The 22,227-nt window shown below is 42.9% G+C and overlaps 2 protein-coding genes and 1 long non-coding RNA gene across 3 annotated transcripts; 1 reads left to right on the forward strand and 2 right to left on the reverse strand.

The window, feature by feature from the left end:
• Positions 1-170: 170 nt before the first annotated feature.
• LOC106134076 (major facilitator superfamily domain-containing protein 6) lies at positions 171-9,159 on the reverse strand. The gene is made up of 13 exons (XM_013334033.2): positions 9,048-9,159; positions 6,670-6,800; positions 6,252-6,469; positions 5,708-5,928; positions 4,917-5,045; positions 3,899-4,091; positions 3,546-3,722; positions 3,093-3,242; positions 2,652-2,765; positions 1,939-2,130; positions 1,578-1,736; positions 767-925; positions 171-392 (listed from the first exon to the last, which is right to left on the reverse strand). The coding sequence occupies exons 1-13, from the start codon at positions 9,128-9,130 to the stop codon at positions 294-296; spliced, it is 2,025 nt and encodes a 674-aa protein (XP_013189487.2). The 5' UTR covers positions 9,131-9,159; the 3' UTR covers positions 171-293.
• LOC132901994 (uncharacterized) lies at positions 4,730-5,775 on the forward strand. The gene is made up of 3 exons (XR_009656972.1): positions 4,730-4,803; positions 4,901-5,066; positions 5,723-5,775. It is a non-coding gene; the product is annotated as an uncharacterized LOC132901994 (long non-coding RNA).
• An 868-nt stretch (positions 9,160-10,027) lies between the features above and the next one.
• LOC106134075 (glutamate receptor ionotropic, kainate 2-like) lies at positions 10,028-21,596 on the reverse strand. The gene is made up of 18 exons (XM_060945582.1): positions 21,512-21,596; positions 20,801-20,946; positions 20,274-20,441; positions 18,584-18,738; positions 18,025-18,221; positions 17,283-17,560; positions 16,872-17,105; positions 16,297-16,360; positions 15,814-15,959; positions 15,184-15,345; positions 14,173-14,372; positions 13,651-13,852; positions 13,080-13,165; positions 12,805-12,886; positions 12,412-12,460; positions 12,218-12,333; positions 11,518-11,739; positions 10,028-11,085 (listed from the first exon to the last, which is right to left on the reverse strand). Exons 1-18 carry the CDS (start codon positions 21,582-21,584, stop codon positions 10,870-10,872), a joined length of 2,796 nt encoding a protein of 931 aa, XP_060801565.1. The 5' UTR covers positions 21,585-21,596; the 3' UTR covers positions 10,028-10,869.
• Positions 21,597-22,227: the final 631 nt, after the last annotated feature.

Genomic DNA, 22,227 nt, shown 5'->3' on the forward strand with positions numbered 1-22,227 from the left:
TTGCCATTTACAGTATATAAATCAGACGAATAGGTTTTGAGATATAGTCGTTATAAGCAATTTGCAGCGAAACATTTAATACGGTGAACCAGCGTTCTTTCTAATACGCGTGACCGCCTGACAAAATAACTATTCCACGCGGACGAAGTCGCGGGCACAGCTAGTTGATATATAAAATCAAAACGTTAAGGTTTTATGATCATCGACAGCGACATCTCATTGACCAGAACTTGTTACTTCTGAAACTCTTATATTATTCCGATTTTCATGTTCGCGGTGGTGGGTCGTCGTGTTTATCTGTAGGCCTGCTGCTGCTCCGCCAGGAAGGGGTTGGCGGGGCGCGGGGCGGGCGCCTGTCCCGGCACGCCCAGGCTCTCGGCGCCGGCGTAGCTCTGTTACAACATAGTTTACTTCAATACACTATTTTTGATACGGCTGGTTTAAGGTTCTCATGTAGCCTTCTTTTAACTATGTAAAGAAATGTTAGGTACTTAGGATCCTCACTTATGTGTTAAATTTCGAGTGATCATAATAAAGAGTATTTTAGACCCAAAACTAATGACGTCGAAAGATCCATCCTGAGTCCAGAAGCATTGCGATGGGGTGCAATTGGGAACACGCAAACGTAAGAGAGAGAGAGAGGGAAATATTTATTTAGTGGGTGGTATCTATTAGCCCAGGAGGTTTGAGAACAGGTTAAGTGCGCGAGGCCGCTGGCTTGAGGTTCCTATCATGATGCAGATGAAGTGCCGAGGGCACAGCTCACCTGCGTGGCTCCGTACTGGTCGTGGTGCGCCAGGTCGGCGAGCCGCGTGGAGGACAGCGCGCGCGGCAGCGGGTTGGAGGGCACCCCGTGCGGCGCCAGCACGCCGGCCTCCGCCACCGCGCGCGCCTCCTCGTCCGCCGCCGCGCTGCCGGCCGTCACCTGTAACAAACATCAGTAGAAATTACAGCAAGATTTGATTGGATTGAGGGACACATAGAATGAATAATAGAAAGCAAAAATATTTTTTTGGAATTTTTTGCCTGTCTGTCTGTATGTATGATCACGCTTATCTCCGAAAGTACTGAACCGATTTACTTAAAACTTTCACCAATTGCTTTGTTTTAACTCAGAAAAACATTTAAAATTTTTTTCATCAAAATCGGTTCACTAAAACAAACGTTATCGTCATTTGAATTAATTCAAGGCATGAGCTTGCCTGCAAATAAGTTTACGTAGAAAAAAAATCGAAATTTACGCGGAAGAAGTCGCGGGCAACAGGAAGTTTCTAATATTTCTATTCACTTAACGGCCTGCTTAGCACAGCAGGTATGAATGCCTGTTCTGTTCAGTTCTGGCATACAATGTTAAATCAATTACACTGGTAGAGGCAAATACTAAATCGTTATAGACTAAAAATATCCAAACTTTCTGAGGAACGGATTTCTCTATGACCTTTACATAACCAAATACTGAAGATTGGATCTTTGTTTAAGATCCTCATTTATACCATTAAAATACTTTAAAATTTATAGGATATATATTAGAATTATATTATATTTTAAAGAATGCGTCTTTCAATTGGAGTCCATACCTCAGTCTCGCCTCCTCGGAAGTTGACGAAGGCGAATGCGGCGAGCGCGACGGCGCACAGCAGCCCGTAGCCGGCGAAGGTGCGCGTGGTGCCCCACTTGGCCACCGCGATGCCGCCCAGCACGGCGCCGCAGCCGCGCCCCAGGCCGTGATGGAGACCCTGGCGGTTTACAACTCTTATGAAATACCTATGTCTTGACGTTGCATCCTCGTGACGTCATTGATCCGTTTAGGGTCTATGACAATTTCTTGTCACGTCCTATTCTGCATATGAATAATTCAGCTAATTGTCAATCAGCACTGATTATTGTGGCGCATCGAGCAACGAATGGTAACAGGTTTGGTGAAAATAGAACCCTTACCTGCAGTACCCCCTGCGCTGAGGACCGCAGATGCGGGGGCGCGCCGTGAGCGATGTAGCTGCAGCAGGCGGCCCACACCGCCGCGTGCGTCACGCCCTGCACGAACTCGAACGGCAGCACCCACCAGGGGTCCGTCAGCCACGAGATGTACAGGAACCGCACCACGTTGCCTGCGAGGCCTAGGCACAGCACCTGGAGGAGAGACGTTACTTAATTTGCTATCCTTTACACAAATTACCAATACGGTAGGCAAATCTTGGCTCTTATAGATAAAATAAATAAATAAATAAATAAATATATACGGGACAAATTACACTGATTGAGTTAGCCTCGAAGTAAGTTCGAAACTTGTGTTACGAGATACCAACTCAACGATACTATATTTTATAATAAATACTTATATAGATAAACATCCAAGACCCAGGACAATCAGAAAAAGTTCTTTTCTCATCATGCCTTGACCGGGATTCGAACCCGGGACCTCCGGTGTCACAGACAAGCGTACTACCGCTGAACCACAGAGGCCGTCAATAACAACAGGAACACTCTATCTCTTCCTTGGATATTATTAAAAGCAACTAAAGCTGAGGTCAGACTTGAATCACTACTCATAATAATCTGTTTCCCCACACCTGGATCATTAGCAGCCTAGATGTCCCCCCCTGGTGCCGGAAGAACGACTATGGTTCCTAAAATTTTGATAGAAATAATACCTTGACATGGCCCATCTGCGTGATGAGCTTGAAGCTGAAGAAGTAGGCGAAGATTTCGGAGATGTGGTTGATTACGGACGCCACGCCAAACAGTGTGGGTGAGCCGCCGATGTCCTGAAACCAGAGGGAATAATTCCATAAAATTCCAATTATTCTGCTAAAAGCGCTTATATTGTGTGATATGTGCTCAAGTGGATAAGGCCATATCTAGAATTATTACATCCTAGTTCTTTTTTATCTGTTCAGCTAATCCTCAATTTGACACCCTACTGAATGAACGAGTAAAATAATTTCGCTCATTTGTCTAGAATCCTCGCACGCTCTCTAGTTTTGTAGCCACAATTGTTCTTATACCCCAACTTAAACGAATCGTTCGTTAATAAATTTTAGCAGCCGGTTGTTTATATATAAAGATGATAAAAATAATATGACAGTCTAGACCTGGAGATGCCAAAAGAGGAAGGTGAATATGAGTCCGATGCCGAAGCCCATGAACCAGGCCACCAGCAGGAACGACGCCGCCTTCACGTTCTGGAACTGCCGCAGCACTGTCACCCACTCGGGCATCTCGCGCGTCGTCTGCGCGAACACCTTTAAATAAACAGATGGATATAGGTATCATGTCTTTATTCCTTGTGCCTGTTACACTATTCAAACTTACACTTCTAATTTCAACGGACAAACTGTTCAATTATGTATTATAAATTATCTATTTATGACACGAAAGAAGTTACCCGGGGGAACCACAATCAAGCCACCAGCCATGACTCTACAAATCTTCCGCTTCCTTCCTTCGTCGAATCTTGGGAGGTGTGCTAACCTCAAATTTACTTTCTTTAACAGACTCTCTAAAAATAATTAATGACCCCGATGGAGCGATTCAGTGAGATCTACCTTGGCGTGCTGTACAGGTGGTTGCAGCAGCGGCGGCGCGCTGGTGTCGAGGCCCGGGAGCTGCAGCTGTTCCGCGAGCTGCTGCTGGAGTTTCTCCTCGTGCGTGGGCTCGCTAGGAGCCACCACCGCCTCGGGCGCCAGGACTTCGGCGCTCGCGAACTCGTATTTAAATCTGATCTGAAAATATATCATCTTATAAGAAGCCACTACCATTTGCCTTCCTGCCCTCTTCTCAAAAACTAACCAGTTAAATTTTTCACATAGATAAACTTACGAGTACATTAAGATGACATAAGTTACTTCATTTCTGGAATATCCATGACGGTGAATCCACAATCACATATGTTGCATACCTGCGAAGCAGTCATAAGCGCGGCGCCCATCAACACGGAGAAAGTCGCGAAGCAAATCGTGTAGTTCTTCTCATAGCGCTGCGGGCCTCCACAGGGGTGCGAGCTGAAGGCCGTGCTGTGGTCCAGGGCGATGCCCACGAAGAACATGGCCAGCCCCCAGCCCAGGGACCCGAACATGCGCTGGTGCCCATATCTGACCACGAGACAGATGTTAGTGACCATTGTTGTATACTAGTCAATAGTAGGTTTATTGATGGCGCATCATAAAAAGCAATGATCGATGAATTTGGAATAGTAATTTTGGTGAGCGATGAACTAAATATTGATGGCGATACGAGTAATATGTATAAGTACCTACTACAAAATGAAAATTAAATATTTAGCTCCTATTTCTAAAAATATATACGGAAAGCTGAAGGCGAAAATAATCTTAACAATAATAATTTTATCATATAAATACTTTTTGGAAGGCATACAGGGAATGAAATAAAGTAAGATGCGAATGACGAATGATTGATTTGCAGGCAAATGTGAGTATATAATGATAATGAGCGATAGTGCAAAGTGAAATAGACTAACTTGCTGTGCGGACCCCACATACCACAGTGAGATGAAGAAAAGGATCATTTTAATCAACAACATATTAAACACAAATTACACTTATCATATCAATCGTTGAGTAAAACTTTAAAATATTATACATATATAGTGAATAACATTTTAATGAAATGGCTTGTAATCTTAACACAATCACAGGAAAAAAGCAATAAAAGACATTATTACACACTAATCAAGGATCGCGATTTAATCCCTTTGTAACATTTATTCATAACTAGCCAACGTGCGTTATTAACAACGGCAAAATAAGTTCTACGCTGTTGTCATTGTCCGGAGTATATAAGAAGGTAACTTTTGTCAAGTAGCCAGGTATATATCTATAATTAAATGAACATAAATTCATTGTGACTCATTTAATTTGATGGATTTAATTTTTATGTAAAGGTACGAGATACAGTACCGGTCCGCGTCCTCTCCCAGTAGAGTGATGACGGCGGAGTCGGCCAGAGTGATGGCGGGGGCGCTGAAGAACTCCCCGATGACGACCAGGAGAAGCAGCAAGAAGAACGTCTTCTGGATGTTAGGGGTCCTGGATGAGTGAGAAGAGTTGGTAAGATAATATGATGGTTTATTCGGCAATGTTATGAAGCTGGTAATTGAGTCAAGGCAAAGTTAGTTAAGTATTGATATAAATTTTAACACTAATTACCTCTTATTCTTTGGTCATGACATGTCGCTACAGATTTGAATGAAAATTAAATGGACGCTCTCGCTCATCTTTGTTTCTTACGCCTTCAGCCGCTGCACTTCGGGTCCTGATGTCCTTTCTTCTCTTGAAGTGGATTAAAAGAGTAATTTGCACTAACCGAACCCACGTTATATTTCATTTATTAATTGGTCTTATTTTTAAGACTGTTGGTGCCGTGTGGTTCCCGGCACTATTACAAAAAAGAATAGGACCACTCCATCTCTTTCCCATGGATGTCGTAAAAGGCGACTAAGGGATAGGCTTATAAACTTAGGATTCCTCTTTTAGGCGATGGGCTAGCAACCTGTCACTATTTGAATCTCGGTTCTATCATTAAGCCAAATAGCTGAACGTGGCCATTCAGTCTTTTCAAGACTGTTGGCTCTGTCTACCCCGCAAGGGATATAGACGTGATCATATGTATGTATGTATGTATGGTTCTGTCAACCTTTGAATTGATAGAGATGTGATTGAAATGGGTGTATGATAAATGTATGTATTACCTATACACAATGTAGGAATGTAACGGCGTGACCCAGTCGCTCTGGGTGTTGGGGTCGAAGTTGGTGGCGTCGTTGACGGGCAGCGGGGAGCCCTCCCGGCCGCTGGTCTGCGGGCCCTTGAACTTGCGGGGGACGGCGGGCCAGTCCTCGTCGTACTTCGGGGAGACCAGCTCGTAGCCGCTGCCGTTGGCCAGGGGCTGAACGCACGCTACTGCGTCCGGCTAAGGATCAATATTTTTTAGGCCCACGTGTAAGTTTTTGAATGTAGGTAATACTTTTTTAATGTTCCATAATTTCACATTTCATATGTGTGTAATTTATTTTACATTTAAAAAAGTAAATGTTCATGGATTAATGCGATAGTGAAGATTACTTTTAGTACAAAGCTGACAGAATTTCTCTCAAGACTTCCTCGTTGCTGTCAGTAATTCACCATTGTTATTTTCAGTGGTCGTCTACATTTGCCAAGGAACTACCTTAGCAATCTCAGCTTTCTGTCAGCAAATCACTCGGTAACCCAATAGCTTTTCAAACATGAATGTACCTGCACCCAGCTCAACGGTAGCGTGAAGACGACCCAGGCCCCGAGCGAGGCCAGCAGCAAGAGGCGGCCCTTCTGCCAGCGGTCCGCCAGGCTGCCCCAGAACGGGGCGGACAGGAACTCGACGAACGGCCGCGTGCCGATCAGCAAGCCGCACTGCCCCGCGTTCATGCCCATCTGCTTGAAGTACACTCCCATCAGGGGGAACAGGGAGCCGAAAGCTGGAATATTAGAGTTTTTAAGCACCTGCACCAGAGTTCAGAACCAGAGTGTTTTCATGTGTTAATGGAACTGTAAAAATTATTCGACTACTATCACACTTCAGAAAATGGGTGACAGGTCACGGAAGATCTTTAAGGTTGAGTATTTGATTGTGGTCATCGGAGCCTAAAAACCTGTGGAGTCCACACTTTGTACCTACCAGAATAAAAGAAGAAATAAAAGGTCTTGACGGTGAGCAGCTCGGGGTCGACCGCGTCGGCGCCGCACATCATCTCCAGCAGGTCGGAGCGCCCGCGCACCTTGTGCGTCGCCTCCTTCGGCGCCGGGTATCTGTTCGTTACAATCAGTATCTTTATTTTCAACTAGCTTTTTCTCTCGGCGCCGCTCCGGCAGCATTTTAATTAAAATTACAGTTTTCTCGTACCCGTGACAATTTAATGGAGCATGGCTTTTAAACACTTCGTTTAGGTTGAGAGGTGAGAGAAGACGTCACGACTAAAACGAATACTGCACATTCAGATAGCTGGATGTTACGTTTATCCTTAATCCAATGTAATCAGATTCGGTTTATATAAAGGCCGGGATTTAAGTAAGTAATATTATTATTTGCGAGAAATGTAAAATGTTACAATACATATGTATATCAGACAATGTTTTTAAACTTTCAACGGCGGACGTAGGAGTTGTAGCGCACGTATCGTTGTAACTATTAGTTTTGTCACAAATGTTTATATGAATGATAAATGATGATGATATAACATGAACATGGAAATGAATATCAGCAGTAAATAGAGAGCCGTGATCTCTGCCGCCATAATCTATCGCGATGAAGGCATGATTCTATATTGTTTATCAATATAAGGTATACTGTGGCGCACCACGAGGCGGGCGTGGCGGTGCTTGTGTCTGCAGCTGTGGTTCAGCGAGGCGTCGGCCTGTCTGGTGCCATGCGTCAGTTCGCATCGACAAATTGCATGCTCAAGAATACCAATAGGTTACTCCTACCTACCAAGCTTAACAGATTCCTATAATTTTTTGATTGAGGAATAAGTAGTTACATGATGAAGCTTCAATAATCATTTATGTAAGGTCATAATGAAAAAAAGCAGAGAAATGTTAAGAGAGATTAAGACACGGCCGGAGTGAATAGGCATTATTTGAGTTTGCGTGCACCATCTTAGGGCTCCTGCTTGAGGTCAAACGCACTAAATTTATTATAAAAAAAAGTGAAAAAGATTACGGTCGAATTAAGAGCCTCCTCCTTTTTTGAAGTAGGTTAAAAATATTGCAAAGCGATCCGTGAAGTCAAAAGGTTTCCGGTGGAGATCTCGTACCCACGCGGAAACGTGAGAAAGAGATTAATGGCAGTTCCAAATAGTTAAGATTTGTCAAGACCTAAGACCACTTTGGTACATACAAGTCACGTCTATATCCCTTGCGTGGCAGACATAGCCAACAGTTTTGAATAGACATTCAGTCTAGTATTCAAAACTGTTGGCCACGTTCAAATGTATGGCCACAAGCCATTTACCATTTTGGTCAGTATTTATTATTGTATTTCTCAAACATCCATGATGTTTAGCATCACCATTACTGTGCGGCGGAATAATGAAGAAATTCTTTGATCCATATTAAAATTCCGCAGTCATTTAATAAACGCATTTTGCCTCGGAGCGGCACACTCCAACTGCGGAGAGCTATGTCAATGGTAGGTATTATGTCATTGAATGTTTCATAACAGTTTTGTTAAAAAAAACCCTGTCATTAAGTCCACAAATTCACAACTGTGTCGAATTTAAATTTTCATTAGTTAATTGTACGAATAAATAAAAGAGTTCTTATCATTCCTACTTGATTTTGATAAGCACAAAATTAAATATGATTCAATATTAAGAGTGGTTCCCGTCCGCCATCATGTGTCTGTGGATATTGAAGCAGCCTAGATTACTTATTTATTTGTGAATACGGTACTACCTAAACCAGAGAAATATGATTGAAGACCTTAATCCTATTTCTTACATTGAGTTTAATATAACGCCCTAAAAAATTGAGTAGGTAACAATGTATTGCGTATTTATATCCGAAAGTAGAGGGAGGACAAAATGATTCGATACGATCGATGTTTCTCAATGTGTTCTTCACTTATTTGTTTGTCCAGCTCAGTTTCATAATTTTCAAATAGATGAACAGTGACAGAACAATACCATTAATAAGAATTGTATAAGGGCCTAGCATTTTTTTAACTATTTAGGTATTTGTGTAACTTGAAATTCAAATCAGTAAGTTATTGGTAACTGTATCTGACGTCGCGGAAGATGGTATGCGTGCCAATGGTCTTAGAGCGTTAGACGTTAGACACCGGAAGAAGTGGAAAGAAAAAGGTAGGAAAGCGGACCCCAGGCCCCGACGGTTAATGGCAGAAGGTGTACGGGGAACTCGCCATGATGAGGGAGAGTAGTCTGCGACAGACCCAGACCTCTTGGCCAGTACTCTCACCTAGTTATGTCGATTTACCAATAGAAAATTGTGCAAAACTGAACTTAAGAGTTAGCCCCTTTAGTGGCGCGTGGTCCCTACCTGGAGGTGTCGACCTCTCCATGTTCGTCGGGGTTGACGAGCGGCCGGGGCGCGGCCGGGCCGGCTGCCGTCGGCGGCTCCATCCTCGGCACTGCCGCCGCCCGCTCGATACCGCCGGCGCGCATGCGTCGACACACCTCACCTCGTCGATACATGACTTTGGTGTTGCTAGCATACTCTTTGTTTTTTTTTATAGGTAAATACATAAGATAATAAGCTAATAATAATAGACTTGGGGTTATTCTTGTAAAATTTGAATCCCGATTCCAACATTAGGCCATACCCACAGCCAAACGTGGCTTTTCAGTCTTTTCACTTTCAGACTGTCGTCTCGATCTACCCCGCTAGGAATATAGACGTGATTATTGTATCTATGTATGTAAATATATAGAGAAACAATGAAATATCTCTGCATGATAGGTAAGTTTCGTTCGTTCATAATATAATGGAATCTCTTGAGATAAGGGCCTAACTTTTCCCTAGAAAAACGCAGATTTGGTCGAAATCCGTTGGTCAGTTGCTCTGAGCCTTCCCCTTCCAATGCTTATATTTACACTTGCCTTGTAAATCTGCTTAGAGAGGTGGGTAAATATCATTTAGCGATAAGAAAGGAACGGATAGTGAAAAATAGATAGACATACTTTTACATTTTTTACAATTGGTTACTCCTATTTTATTTCTAAAGTAAAATTATTTAATTTTCAACACTTAAAGAAAATCAAAATGAAGTGCCAAAAGTTGCTAGCCCATCGCCTAAAAGAAGAATCCCAAGTTTATAAGCCTACCCTTAATAAGCCTGCCCTTAGTCGTCTTTTACGACATCCATGGGAGAGAGTTGGAGTGGTCCTATTCTTTTTCTTTTGGTGCCGGGAACCCCACAGCACTTAATTTTAATAAGGATAATCGAAAAATTATTATAATTAAGATAAGTAATTATGATTTTTTGTATGTACAAGAAATAACTTTTATAATAGCCATAATAGTATTTTTATTATCTAAAAGTCTAGATTAGTACTCCACAGCACACATTATTATACAGGTACTTATTAATAATTAATAATTCTACGCTTGTCAAATAAAACTAAAATAAATATAATTATTATAAGTTATATAACAGTCTATTTCAACAGTGTAGGAGCTTCGCTTGCTTATTCAAACAACATTTTGATTTGTTTTTCCAATTTGAAAAATTATGAAAGTCACCCTTTCATACTCGTAACAATAACAAAAAATGCTATTTAATTTTAAACGATACTTAAATTCACATAACTTAAGGCGACCAGTTACGCGCCAGTATATTCATGGATCTTCGTAGTTTGGAGAACTTTTCGTAGCTCGTAGAACTTCGTAGCTTGTAGACTTTAGTAGCTCGCAGGTTTTCCTCGTAGCGATATTTATCTGAGACTCATTTCTGATCGCAACTCCGATCCCGATTTAAGATATGAAGTCCATTTGCTTAGGTATTAAATAAAAGTAAGTAACACTTTAAAAACAATATGACTTACAGGAAATGGAATTCATTATGACTATTATTTTATTTTGTTTTATGTTATTTTCAATAAAAATACGTAGTTACCTGGATTTTCTTTATTTAAATATCCAAACAAATACTACTAATGTTATAAATGCGAAAGTTTGTGAGTGTGTACGTATGTATGGACGTTTGTTACTCTTTTACGCAAATACTACTGAATCGATTATGATGAAATTTGTTATGTAGGTACCTAAAGAGAATAAAACATAGGCTTTTTATCCCGGACTTCCCGCGGGATAGATTGTAACATTAAGATAGTGTTTCCGCGCGGCCTGTAGCAGAGTACAGCTATCGTTGCGACGGCGTAGGCGTGTGCGAGCGCTGCGCGGCGTGGCGCGCGAGGCGCACGCTGGCGGCGTGCATGGAGGAGCGCCGGCGCCGCGGGCTGGCCGCGCCCGCCGCCGACGGCAGCGACATCGCCCGCAGCCGCTCGTCCTCGGGCGACTCCTCGCCCTGCTGCGACTCCGGCGCAGGCGAGCCGCTGGACTCGCTTAGCAGCGGGCCCTGGGAGTGGGAATTACATCAGGCCGTATACAGAAAGAAAGCTGCAACCGGTGCAGACATATGTATATGAACGACGAAAATATCGTGAAAAAACGTGCACATTCAAGCCACTGGATGTGCAAACATGATCCAATATGAGTTAGGTTCCCCTGCAAAAGTCGCTTCGTGTAAAACTCACACAATTCGGGATCCATGGTCAAAGACATACCCCAGGCTCCTCTCCAGAGTGGTGAGGATGCAACCGGGACTAAAGTCAGGAGGCAGAAGAAGCTGTGTGATGTCTTGAGTATCTATTCAGTTCTATTCTATTCAGTTGGAAGAATTCTTGCCTACTACGTCATTCGTAAACTGCGATTGGTCCCTACAAAATTCTGCAGAAACATGCACGGCGCCAGGTTCCCATCACTAACACCAGAACATTAGTGAGCTCACCTGCAGTGGTTTCTCAGACAGATCAAATCGGAAGACGAATCTGAGCTCGGTCCAGTATCGCTGCAGGAAGGAGGCCCCGGGCGCGCGGGTGCTCTTGGCGGCCGCCCACGCCAGGTCCACGCACGACACCAGGATGCCCAGCGCGCACCCCACCACCAACACCAAGAACAGACCAAGGAAATTCCGCATTCGAAGCTCCTCGTTCGCGTGCTGTTCTGCTACCTGGTAATATGATACGGTCAAGTAAGATATGGTAGGATAAATCTTCGGACGTGTCTTAGAGTCGTTGGAATTCAGTAAGCAAATATGAGTAAGAACACTAGCGAAGCCTGCCGTAGACCATCGACACCGCTTTCTGAAGAAGCGGAAGAAGCTCAAGGAAGACAAGACTTGCCCCGAGATTACACGTTCAACCAGCCTACTTACATACATCTTAATTACATACAGAAAGTGAGATTTCTATACAGATTGAGAGGTGTTCTGGAGTCTATTCTGGTCTACTGCGCAGGTGCCTAAGGTCAGTAAGGACAAGTTTTTTGGTTTTTGTCGAGCAAACGAACTCACACGTCCATTGAGAAACACCTACTATATTTAATGAATCAGGTTTTGCATTTTAGTATTTTCTAGATTAATGGAAGGTTAATTTGACATGTATTAGCTACGTAAGGTTTTTATGTTTGGCTCCAGCTGAAGATCTCACATCGCAGGCGCCGCCGCCGTGCATCTCCTTCCACCACTTGTGCTTCATCTCGCGCAGGATGCCCGCCTCCTGGAACCGCAGCAGCGCCAGGTTCAATTCCTGGCGGTACGGGGAATCTGAAAAATATATTAATTGTTAAATAAACGGCCAGAAGCTTATTGTAGAACCGTTAAAGGATTCAAATGTTAACTTACTCTTCTTCATAGCGAGACCATAACCCTTGCTGTCCAACAGGTTTCCAACCTGAAAATATTACAAAAATTATAAGTGGAACTTCAGAAAGTTTAGTGAGAGAGTTTAACAAAAAATATAAATTGTGATTTGAAAGGTTTCCTTACGATGATTTTTCTCACCGTCAGAGTATCAAAAAAGAGTATAAAAATTTAAGTATAAGCGTCGCCGCATGGACCTTCCGGGTCCATCGGTAATTACTTTGTTAACCAATTTAACAAAGTAATTATCAACGGACCCGAAATTATATTTAAATGTTTATGGCAGTCGTGCCTGAAAATTCGTTTCCGCTATAAAGCTGGATTTTGGAATAATTTGTGTTATCCTATTACAATAGACTGGGTAGCAATTCTCACCATGGTGACGTTACAGTTCCGCTCCACCGTGTACTCGATGGTGGTGGACTCCGCCAGGAACGCGTACGACTCGTTCAGCACCCTGCCGACGTGGCAGGGGGTTATTTATGTAACAGAATGTAACTGAACACACTGTTTGTTGAGAAGATCGCGCATAGTAAATGAGAAGGTTAATTCAAATATTTGATTGCCCTTCATTATAGGACACACATTAATTTGTCTCGAGGACCCTAATGATCGAGTGTAAGGGGGTGTCGTGACGTGTGTGTACCTACTTGTTGATTCCCTCGTTATTGGACTGCGGCATTTTGTGTTTGCTCATGTGTTCGAACATCTTCTTGTAAAGCTCGTTCTGAGAGTGCTGCAATACCAATCAAAAATGCTTTGTCAATTGTGCGGAATTTGACAATGTTATTAAATACTAATGGTTTAGTTTACCTTAGAATGTTGTGGAATTATATTTTAAAACTCGTCAGTGCTCTTCCTTGACACCTTCGGCTTGGGACAGACAAGTTTTTCTATGCTATCCGGGTCGCCACGGGCCATGTGGATAACGAAATGAGGAGTCTCTGGAGTCATGTTGAGGAGATGCGACCTGTCTATGGGTTTTTTTAATAACAATTAAGTGCATTTGACGTCTCAACATTCTGCGTTTCGAACGCTTTTTTCGTTGGAAATAGCTTAACATGCTTACATACATACATATAATTACGTCTTGCGGGATAGACAAAGCCAACAGTCTTGAAAAGACTGAAAGGCCAGGTTCAGCCGCTTGGCTTAGTGATATACATAGTTGATATCCAAATTATTAAGATTGGTCTTAATTACTTTAAACATTATCGTTACCTGAAAAAACGTATATGTAGAGCCGCCTTCCTTGGCTCCGTACGTGATGCCCAGGTCGTTGTCGGCCAGCTCCTGCACGTTGTGGATGAGCTCGCTGGAGGACTTCATGGCCAGCAGCGTGGCCAGGTTGGCGGTGTACGAGCTGGTGATGATCAGCGCGAACAGCCACCAGCAGCTCGCCACGGCGCGGGTGCCGTACGCTCTGCGGCGGGATATTGTGTGTGATCATAAAGAAATATAACCAAAGACAAATTTAACATGTTTATAATTAAACACAAGATAAAATTATATTGTGTAAAATCATTTTTGAAATGAGAAACATGAAAAATATTCACGATCAACAAAGTGACAAAGTGTTGGAGCTCGCCATGTCATGTCATGCTCACTAGTGTTCCAACTGGTGGGGCCCTCCGATATGGTTGAGAATTTTTCATGGAAAAGATATGGAGTTCTATTCTCAATCACTGATAAAAGTGTAGAGTTTTCATAAGACAACAGTGGAACAAGCTTTACGTGACCTACACGGGAGCTATTTCGGAGCCTTGCAGTAGCACAGCGCCCAGGTTGAACCACAAGGCGTTGGCCAGCGTGAACTGGTTCTCCAGCGCTTCTACTTCATCATGGCAAGGGTAGGGGTTCTGCCACTCCTCGGGGCAGAGGCGCCCCACCACATATAGCAGCAGCGAGGTGCCCAAGTAGGCGAAACCTAGGCAGAGCCAAACCTGTAAGGTTAAATGTGAAAATAGGAATATACATAAACAGTAAAAAAATTGTCTGTACATTGAGTATAAGTATTTTCAAAAGACATAATTATGAATTTGAAAAAAACGTCTGTCTGTTTGTATGCTTGTTTTACACAATAATCTCCGGAACTACTGAACGGATTTGAATGAAACTTTTTTTGGTTGTAGAGCTCTTATGCCTGACCAACATACATGGTATAATTTATTTTGGAATTTGGAACAGCTGATCGATATCATTTCGATAACCATAACAACTCAGCTCAACTATAAGAAATATCGAAATGACGTTTTAGTAAAAGTTGTTCAACCTGATGAGCATTTTCTGTTGGCGTATAAAAGTCGAAGATCTGGAACACCTGATGCAGAACCATTATGAACTAGATAAATCATCCGAATCATGGAAAAGACGTCTTAACAAAAGTTGTTCAACCAGATGAGTATTTTCTTTTGGCGAAAAAGCTTGGTTTTGGCTTTCAGTCTTTCGGGACTGTTGTCTTTGTCTACTCGGCAAGGGATATAGACGTGATTATATGTATGTATGTCTATGTCAAAGTGTTCACTATGAAGTAAAGGATGGATGCATTTCTGTTGGCATTCAATATAAGCTAAGTACAAGATGATATGCGTGTCTAAGAATTGAAGAGGTAGACCGAAAAAAGGTAGAGAAAAGTAGGAAAGCGAACCTCAGGCGTCATAGCACGGTGGCGGAGACGCTCGGCGAGAGACAGATGACAACATCTTTGGGAGCCTACGTTCTGCAGTGGTCGAGACGACGACGGTTGTTACCTACCGAGTTGGAGAACGGCAGCAGGAAGGCGAACAGCTCCGGCTCCGGCTCCTCGGCCTTGCGGAACAGGATCGTGATGCCCAGGTTCATGAAGGGCGTGGTGAAGTCTACCACCGTCTCCCGCTGCGCCGTGATCGTCAGGTCTGTGATCGCGAAGTCGATATCCTGGTGTCCAAACATTATAATGGCATCTCAAATACAGGTAGCATTAAACCTTTGTGGCGCAGCGGTAGTGCGCTAGTCTGTGACACAGTATTTCCCGGGTTCGAGTCATCATGAGAAACTTTATTTTTCTGTTTAATGGATTGGATGTTGGATGTTTATCTATATAGGTACGCTTTTATTATAAAATTTAGTATCTTTAAGTTATCTCGCCGTGTGGTTCCCGGCACTTAAGAAAACTTAAAATAAACTAAACTAATAAACTTGAGATTCTACTTTTAGGCGATGGGCTAAGTAGCAACCTGTCATTATTTGAATCTCAATTAGACGTGACTATATGTATGTATGTTGAGTTATCTCGTGGCACAAGTTTCAAACTTACTCCGAGGCTTACTCAATCTGTGTAAATCTATCTTTGTGTAGCAGTCGGGCCTGAAACCCTGTGCGCATCCAGTTGCCGCTGCGTGTTACCGGTTCGTTGATGAGCCTGCCCGTCATGCCGTCCCACCGCTGGGCGCCCTCGTCGTACTTGCCGTACTGGCCGTCCGCCTGCTCCTCGAACGTGTAGTTGAAGTGCAGGTGCTCGGCCAGCCGCTCGATCAGCTCGATGCAGTACCCTGCCGAGAATGCTGCTCATTGCTTCAGGTTGCTTTGGAATTAACGATCTGATGTATTCAGAGGTGCAGCTATTAGTTGCGTCAACTGACTCGTGATGTGAGGTTATTTTTTGGATTGATTTATGTTTGAAGCCATAGAAAATTTAAATAAAATGGGCAAGTGCGAAACGGATTCGCGCGCGAAGGGTCCGTTACCTTCTAGGTGCGGAACACAAGTCATAAATAAATTATAGCTTTGATATTCGCGCGCGTTTCCAATATTTTCACACTTCATACAAAATAGCGCAATGTGATGTGCGCGTGCGACGCCGCTTCTTCAGGTAGACTTTGAAAATACCTTCGTAGCGCTCGTTTCCGGATAATCTCTCGGTAGACTCCTTCACCATCACGTACGGAGAATTCTGTTGGGAAATAATATTATCGTCAATAAATTTTCTGATATTTTGTATTTAAACATTTTGTCAGAATAAATTTAAGACATGTACTTATTCAGAATATTTTAATTTCCTTATGTTTTAATTTCCTTGTCAAATAAAAGTTAAAACATGACTTTTTCTACTATGGTACTTGTTCCTTGCATTGGTACTTCTTTCGCTTTATCTTCAGCCACAGCCTGTCTGATTCTCGTCCTCGACGTACGACATCAGTCTTCTCAGCCTTTTCTTTTACATATAACCATTCTCGTTCTCGACTCACTGCTTCTTTAGTCAGTCCTACCTAAATCCCAAATTAGATATATACTCGTGTCCGCAACACAGCTCCCTATTCGCGACATTCTTTTTTTTGCGAACCGAAATAGTTGGGAATTGCCTGCCGCGTCTCTCTATAAGCATTATTAAGTTCCACTTCAGGCCTCTACCATCAGGCAGATTGTGGTAAAACCCACTCAAATTTCCGATGAAAAATACTAACGAGAGCAATCAAAACCGTGAAGGTCCTATTCTCCATGGAGTCGGCGGGGCGGTCGGGCGCGGGCCGGGCGCGGCGCCGCCACGCCACGCCGGCGCGCGGCGCCCACTCGCCCGCGCGCCGCAGCCCGCCGCCGCGCGCCAGCTCCGCCACGCCCAGCCGCACGGAGCGCCGCCCGCCGTCCGCCTCCCACGACGCGCCGCCGCCGCTCACGCACAGCGACGCGTTCCATTCCTCCTATAATTATAACATACGTGCTGCGTGCCTGATAACATACATCAAGACAAAACCAAGATTAACCTTACTGAGAGCAATTCGTCTTGAAAAGACTCAGAGGTGAAGTCTACTTACTGACTGTAATAGAACCCAATCAAGCCAACATCTGCAAGTACAGACAAAGAAACGGACACTCACCGATCTTATATAATTAATCAGCGACCCCGCATGAAAAGAGCCCCGCCCGCGTTCGCAGTCGCCCGGGGGCGCCGGGCCCAGCGCCAGGCGGTCGAGCGCGGCGCCGAGCAGCACGGCGCCGTCGTACGCCAGCACGAGCGCCGTGGGCGGCGCGCGCAGCACCCGCGACACCTCCGCGGACACGTCGGCGGCGCCTGACAGCCGGGACAGGTAAGCCGCCTTCCATTTGCTGAGCATTGACCTCATGCCTTCTGACTCGGGATCGAAAAGCTGGAATGCTGAAATATAACAAAAATAAGACATAGTATAATAATAATATTATACTAAGAGACAAATACAATGCATTATTTAACATATAAAATTTACTATGCATTATTTTCATGCCTCCCGATGGATTACTATTTTCCAAAATCAAGATAGAATTATCATATTCATGGATTATCCAATGGTTTGGGTCCTGCCCGACGTTACTAACAATAGCCCCAACGCTGGTCTATGGAAAGTAACTCAGCAGAGACAAAAGTAGCCCATTTTAAAGGTGTAAATTAGAATATCATACATACTAAAATTTGGAGTCACAGAATATGTTTGTACGAGTAGTAAATACCTTAGCTCCAAAGCAAATGAGTTACTTTATTTGTTCGTAGTTGTGCAGAGCTACGCCGCTTTATACCTACATATATGTATATATATATATTCTGGGCGCGAAGTTCGCGGAACCTGTTACAGAACGTCGACTCACTGGTAATATTCGCTCCTCCGTGGCTGTAGGGTTCCAAGGCCTGGGTGTGCAAGTCCAGGGTGAGCAGGATGTAGGAGTGCGTGTCCGCGAGCAGGCCCACGCGCTGCGCCGCGTCCAGCACGCGCGCGCAGCACGCCGCGGAGCACCACACGATGAAGTTCATCGCGCCCGATTTCTTCAGCAAGAGAAGTAGGTTCCTAAAATATAAGTAGATTCGTTCATATTTTAAGACCTGAATTCAGAATAGGACTGTTCTAGTTGCTCTAGTTTGTTCTGCCGCTTCTTCTGAACTAGCTAACTACGCACCTCAAATAGAGTGATTTTCCACCCTAGTTCAGACTGTGCTATATTTTGCACTTCATTATTATAAGTCATGTTAATTTTTATATTATGCTAATTGAATAAAGATTTATTATTATTTAAAATATAATCTAATATATCGATATCGGAACTGACTCTGATGCGTAGGAAATGACCAAGGAAATTTCCAACATGTGAAGTTTCAGCAGTTCAGCCGTTTGTTTGTTCTCTCGTTCTAGCTGGGCCCTGCAGCTCGCACCTGAGCAGCGCCTCGTCGCGCGGCGGCGGCAGCATGCGCGGGAGCAGCTCGAGCGCGGCGCTGTCGGGCGCGATCAGGGCCGCGCCCGCCGCGCTGCCCTCGTACAGGAACACGGCGCGGCGCCAGCCCTTCGCCTCGCACAGCTCCGAGCACACCTGTGCATAAAGCCACCTACTGAGACAAAATCTATATGTGTAAACATTTATTTTACACATTTGGCAGTTGGCAGAGCCAACAGTCTCAACTTATTTTTTATTTTTTATTACATTTATCCTCATCCATATAAAGAATCGAAGCTTAGATATTTATTGTCACAAAAGACCACGTTTTCATGAGTCCAAACTTAAAAATTAAAAATTCGCCTCGTTCACGCGCCTCTGCTCTGTTGCACCCAGGTAACACATTCACTGTCTACGTTTTTATCTTGACCACTTTAAATTACGTATACCAGCTGTGCCCGCGACTTCGTCCGCGTGAAATAGTTATTTTGAGCATAATTGAAGCCCTCAAGGATGAATTTTTTTTAATTACTCCAAATAGTTGCAGCGTAATGTTATATAGCCTTAAGCCTTCCTCGATAAATGGTCTATTCAATGCAAAAAGATTTTTTTAATTCGAACCCGTAGTTCCTGAGATTAGCACGTTCAAACAAACAAACTCTTCAGCTTTATTAGTAAGTATTAGTGTTCAATTCGCGAACTACGATATTAGAGCTTCACAACAAATAAAAACGCACACACACTTTAAATTATATATATTGTAAAATAAAAGCGACCTAAAATTATCTCTTTGATGAACTATTGCGTAGTTAGTTTTTGATATTCAAATTTTTTCACTCAAGTTCCTTAATAAAAAAACTAAACATGTAACTTTTTATAACTGGCCAGTAACATGTGAAAAAGAGGTTGATACTATTTAATGTATGGACTTAAATTGACAAATAGTAGGAAATGAAGCGATTCTTTACATAAATTTCAACAATTAGTATAGATTTACGTTCTTGTAATGTTTTTAAATCTGTGTCGTACTTACAATTAAATACATTATTTTAAGCTTATGATGTTCCATAAAATAAGGTGTAACCTGGGTTTACATTTTTTATGTCAGACGCTAGATTGTGCGCCTTCGAAGGTACTTAATTGACTTTTTTTATAGTTCGTCTTGGGTAGAACCAATTTGTAGTAAAAAAAACACACAAGTTTTTTTTAATAATATTTATTATGCAGTTCCCGCGTCATTCTCTTTTTTTAATAATATTTTTTACAGGTGGCCTGGTTTAACTTATTGAATTTGTTTCTTATTGCAAAGAGGTTGAGTGACTGTGTATATATACAGATTATTTGTATTTTTTTGAAAAAAGTTATTGAATAGGGATAGTGAAAAACAACTTTATAATTTTATTTTAAATAGTTTGAAATTTAGCTAAATAAGTTTTCGTGGTACTGGCTTATTTTCTATAATGTAAATCATGTATGATTTTACAAGAGAATTAGAAATATACTTAGACCGCATGTGACGTTGAATAATTTTGAAATATAGGACCAATTAGTGCGGAGAGTTAATCTTTTATGTGCTCAATTACTTAAATTTCCCGTTTAAACACATTATCAATGAGTTACAGGGATAAAGACCCGAGTATATAATTACTTTAAATACCTAAGTACACATATGTTGAAATACCATTAATTACCTGTGCGAGTACAGTTGGGTGTGGGTGCATAGCGAGCGCGTCTCCGTTAGTGTTGTGCCCGTCGTCCAGCAGCAGGAGCGGCAAGCCTGCGCGCGCGCCGGCCTCGGAGCCCAGCGCCGCCGCCAGCGCGCCCCCGCCCAGGGCCACGCCCATTGCTCCTGCGCGCGCCTGCAATCACCGGCGTATTCATAAATGTTGTATAGGTATGTAAAATGTAACTTGTATCAAGATACCGCAATTACAGCGTCACTCACTATTCCTCCACTCTACTACCGACCCTCTGGTTATTGTAGAAGAATAAAAATACCGAGTTTTATGCCTTCCACATTTCTAAACACCAGGTTTTCTATCCTCCATTCCTTTCAAACTGGTATCACGTCATTTTTTGTTACCGCCAATCTGTCCCCTAAAATCTTCTAGGGCTTTCCATGAGAGTTCACAAGGCGTTTTTTTTTTTCTGTTTGGTTAACCTCTGAGAGAGGGAGCTAGAATATCCCTCTCATGTCATCATTACACAACAGGATTACCTGTGAACAAATATGCGCGGGCACGGCTAATGGCTCATCGGGCTCAACGGGGGGCGCGGGAGGGGCGCCCGGGGCGCGGCCGCCCAGCGCCGCCGCCACCGCCGCCGCCAGCTGCTGCCCGCGCAGCGGGTCCGGCTCCGTTACACCTGGAAACAGTTTGCGACCGGGACTATTATCATCATCTCTTAGCGATGGTCTGATGTGTGTACCACTCACTCTGGAGAGGAACCCGGGGTCCGCTGTGACCACGATTTAACTGAGGTTTGATCATATCTTATACTATAGTTCGACGATGTTTTCCCTGACCGTAAATCATCGCTTTACACAGCCAAGTATCACTAACAAGTTGCGCTTTACGGACCTCGGGCTATAAAAGAGAAGCTGCGTCAATGTAGTCGGGAGTAAACCGAGATGTGGAATGGGTGTGGATGGATGTGAGACTGAAGTCTACAATTTAATCAAGAGATTGTTAATACAACCAAGATATCTTTATCCAATTCTCAAGCTTTATTAAATTAGGTTCAAGTTAGAGAAGTTTATTTGTTTATGATTACTAGGATGTGGGGTTTTTAACAGAAGCGTGCATTGAAGTTCAGATAAAGAAAAAATAACTTTTATTCATCCGATTGAGAACTGTTTTTATTTTTATAATTAGTCGAAAGAACATTGTGATTACACGATGCATTTCTACACAAATTTAGTACAACTAACCAATAAATATTTCTGTTTGTCCTGCTGCGCACGCGACGCATATCAGCAGGAGGAGATGCGCGGGCGCAGACATTTCGCGCGCGGAGCAGACTGTTTCTGTTGCGTTTCCCGACGTGTTACAGAAAGCGGCCGTCTATTTCGGACCCGTGACGTAACGCTGTGTCACAACCGCCAATCGCAGGGAACACAAACTGAAACTCTTCTATGCAGGGTTATTTTAAAAAAGTTATTTGATTGATGGTTGATTTGGGTGACGGAACAGAACTAGTTTCCAAAGAAATTGATATTAAAAATACCTAACAGTTAGATACTTAATATTTTTCTTCTTGCATATAAATTTTTAGATCATCTAAGTAGCATTTTATGTTTTTGTTTGGCAATAAATTTCTTTTAAAAGTTGTCAAAAGCTACGTACCTAGAGACGAAGGAAATATGGTCAGTTTTAAAATAACGTCGTGTAGTGTAGTGTGTACACATATACTACCAACTTTTGCCTGCGACTTTGTCCGACCTTCTTTTTTCGCAATAAAAAGGTCCTCTTCCTCAGGGTCAACTCTATCTCTATATCAAATTTCATTTTAATCTGTTTTAGTGGTTTTTACAGTATTTTTTAGAGTATCACGGTATTATCTTTCTTAAAATTGGCGTCGGCAGATATTGATGACTCATTTATACATACTTTCGGATCAACCTTTTTCAAATTCAAATTTTTATTT

Source organism: Amyelois transitella, chromosome 8, assembly GCF_032362555.1.
Source record: "Amyelois transitella isolate CPQ chromosome 8, ilAmyTran1.1, whole genome shotgun sequence".
NCBI lineage: Eukaryota > Metazoa > Arthropoda > Insecta > Lepidoptera > Pyralidae > Amyelois > Amyelois transitella.

Excerpts from the sequence above, each read along its gene's own strand:
- LOC106134076 (XM_013334033.2), bottom strand. The coding sequence starts at position 9,130 with ATGGAGCCGCCGACGGCAGCCGGCCCGGCCGCGCCCCGGCCGCTCGTC. Across the intron at positions 3,723-3,898 it reads CGCTTATGACTGCTTCGCAG|ATCAGATTTAAATACGAGTT; the intron begins GTATGCAACATA and ends ATATATTTTCAG. Across the intron at positions 926-1,577 it reads TCCGAGGAGGCGAGACTGAG|GTGACGGCCGGCAGCGCGGC; the intron begins GTATGGACTCCA and ends TGTTTGTTACAG.
- LOC106134075 (XM_060945582.1), bottom strand. The coding sequence starts at position 21,584 with ATGTCTGCGCCCGCGCATCTCCTCCTGCTGATATGCGTCGCGTGCGCA. Across the intron at positions 18,739-20,273 it reads ACCCAACTGTACTCGCACAG|GTGTGCTCGGAGCTGTGCGA; the intron begins GTAATTAATGGT and ends CTTTATGCACAG. Across the intron at positions 17,106-17,282 it reads TGATTAATTATATAAGATCG|GAGGAATGGAACGCGTCGCT; the intron begins GTGAGTGTCCGT and ends TTATAATTATAG.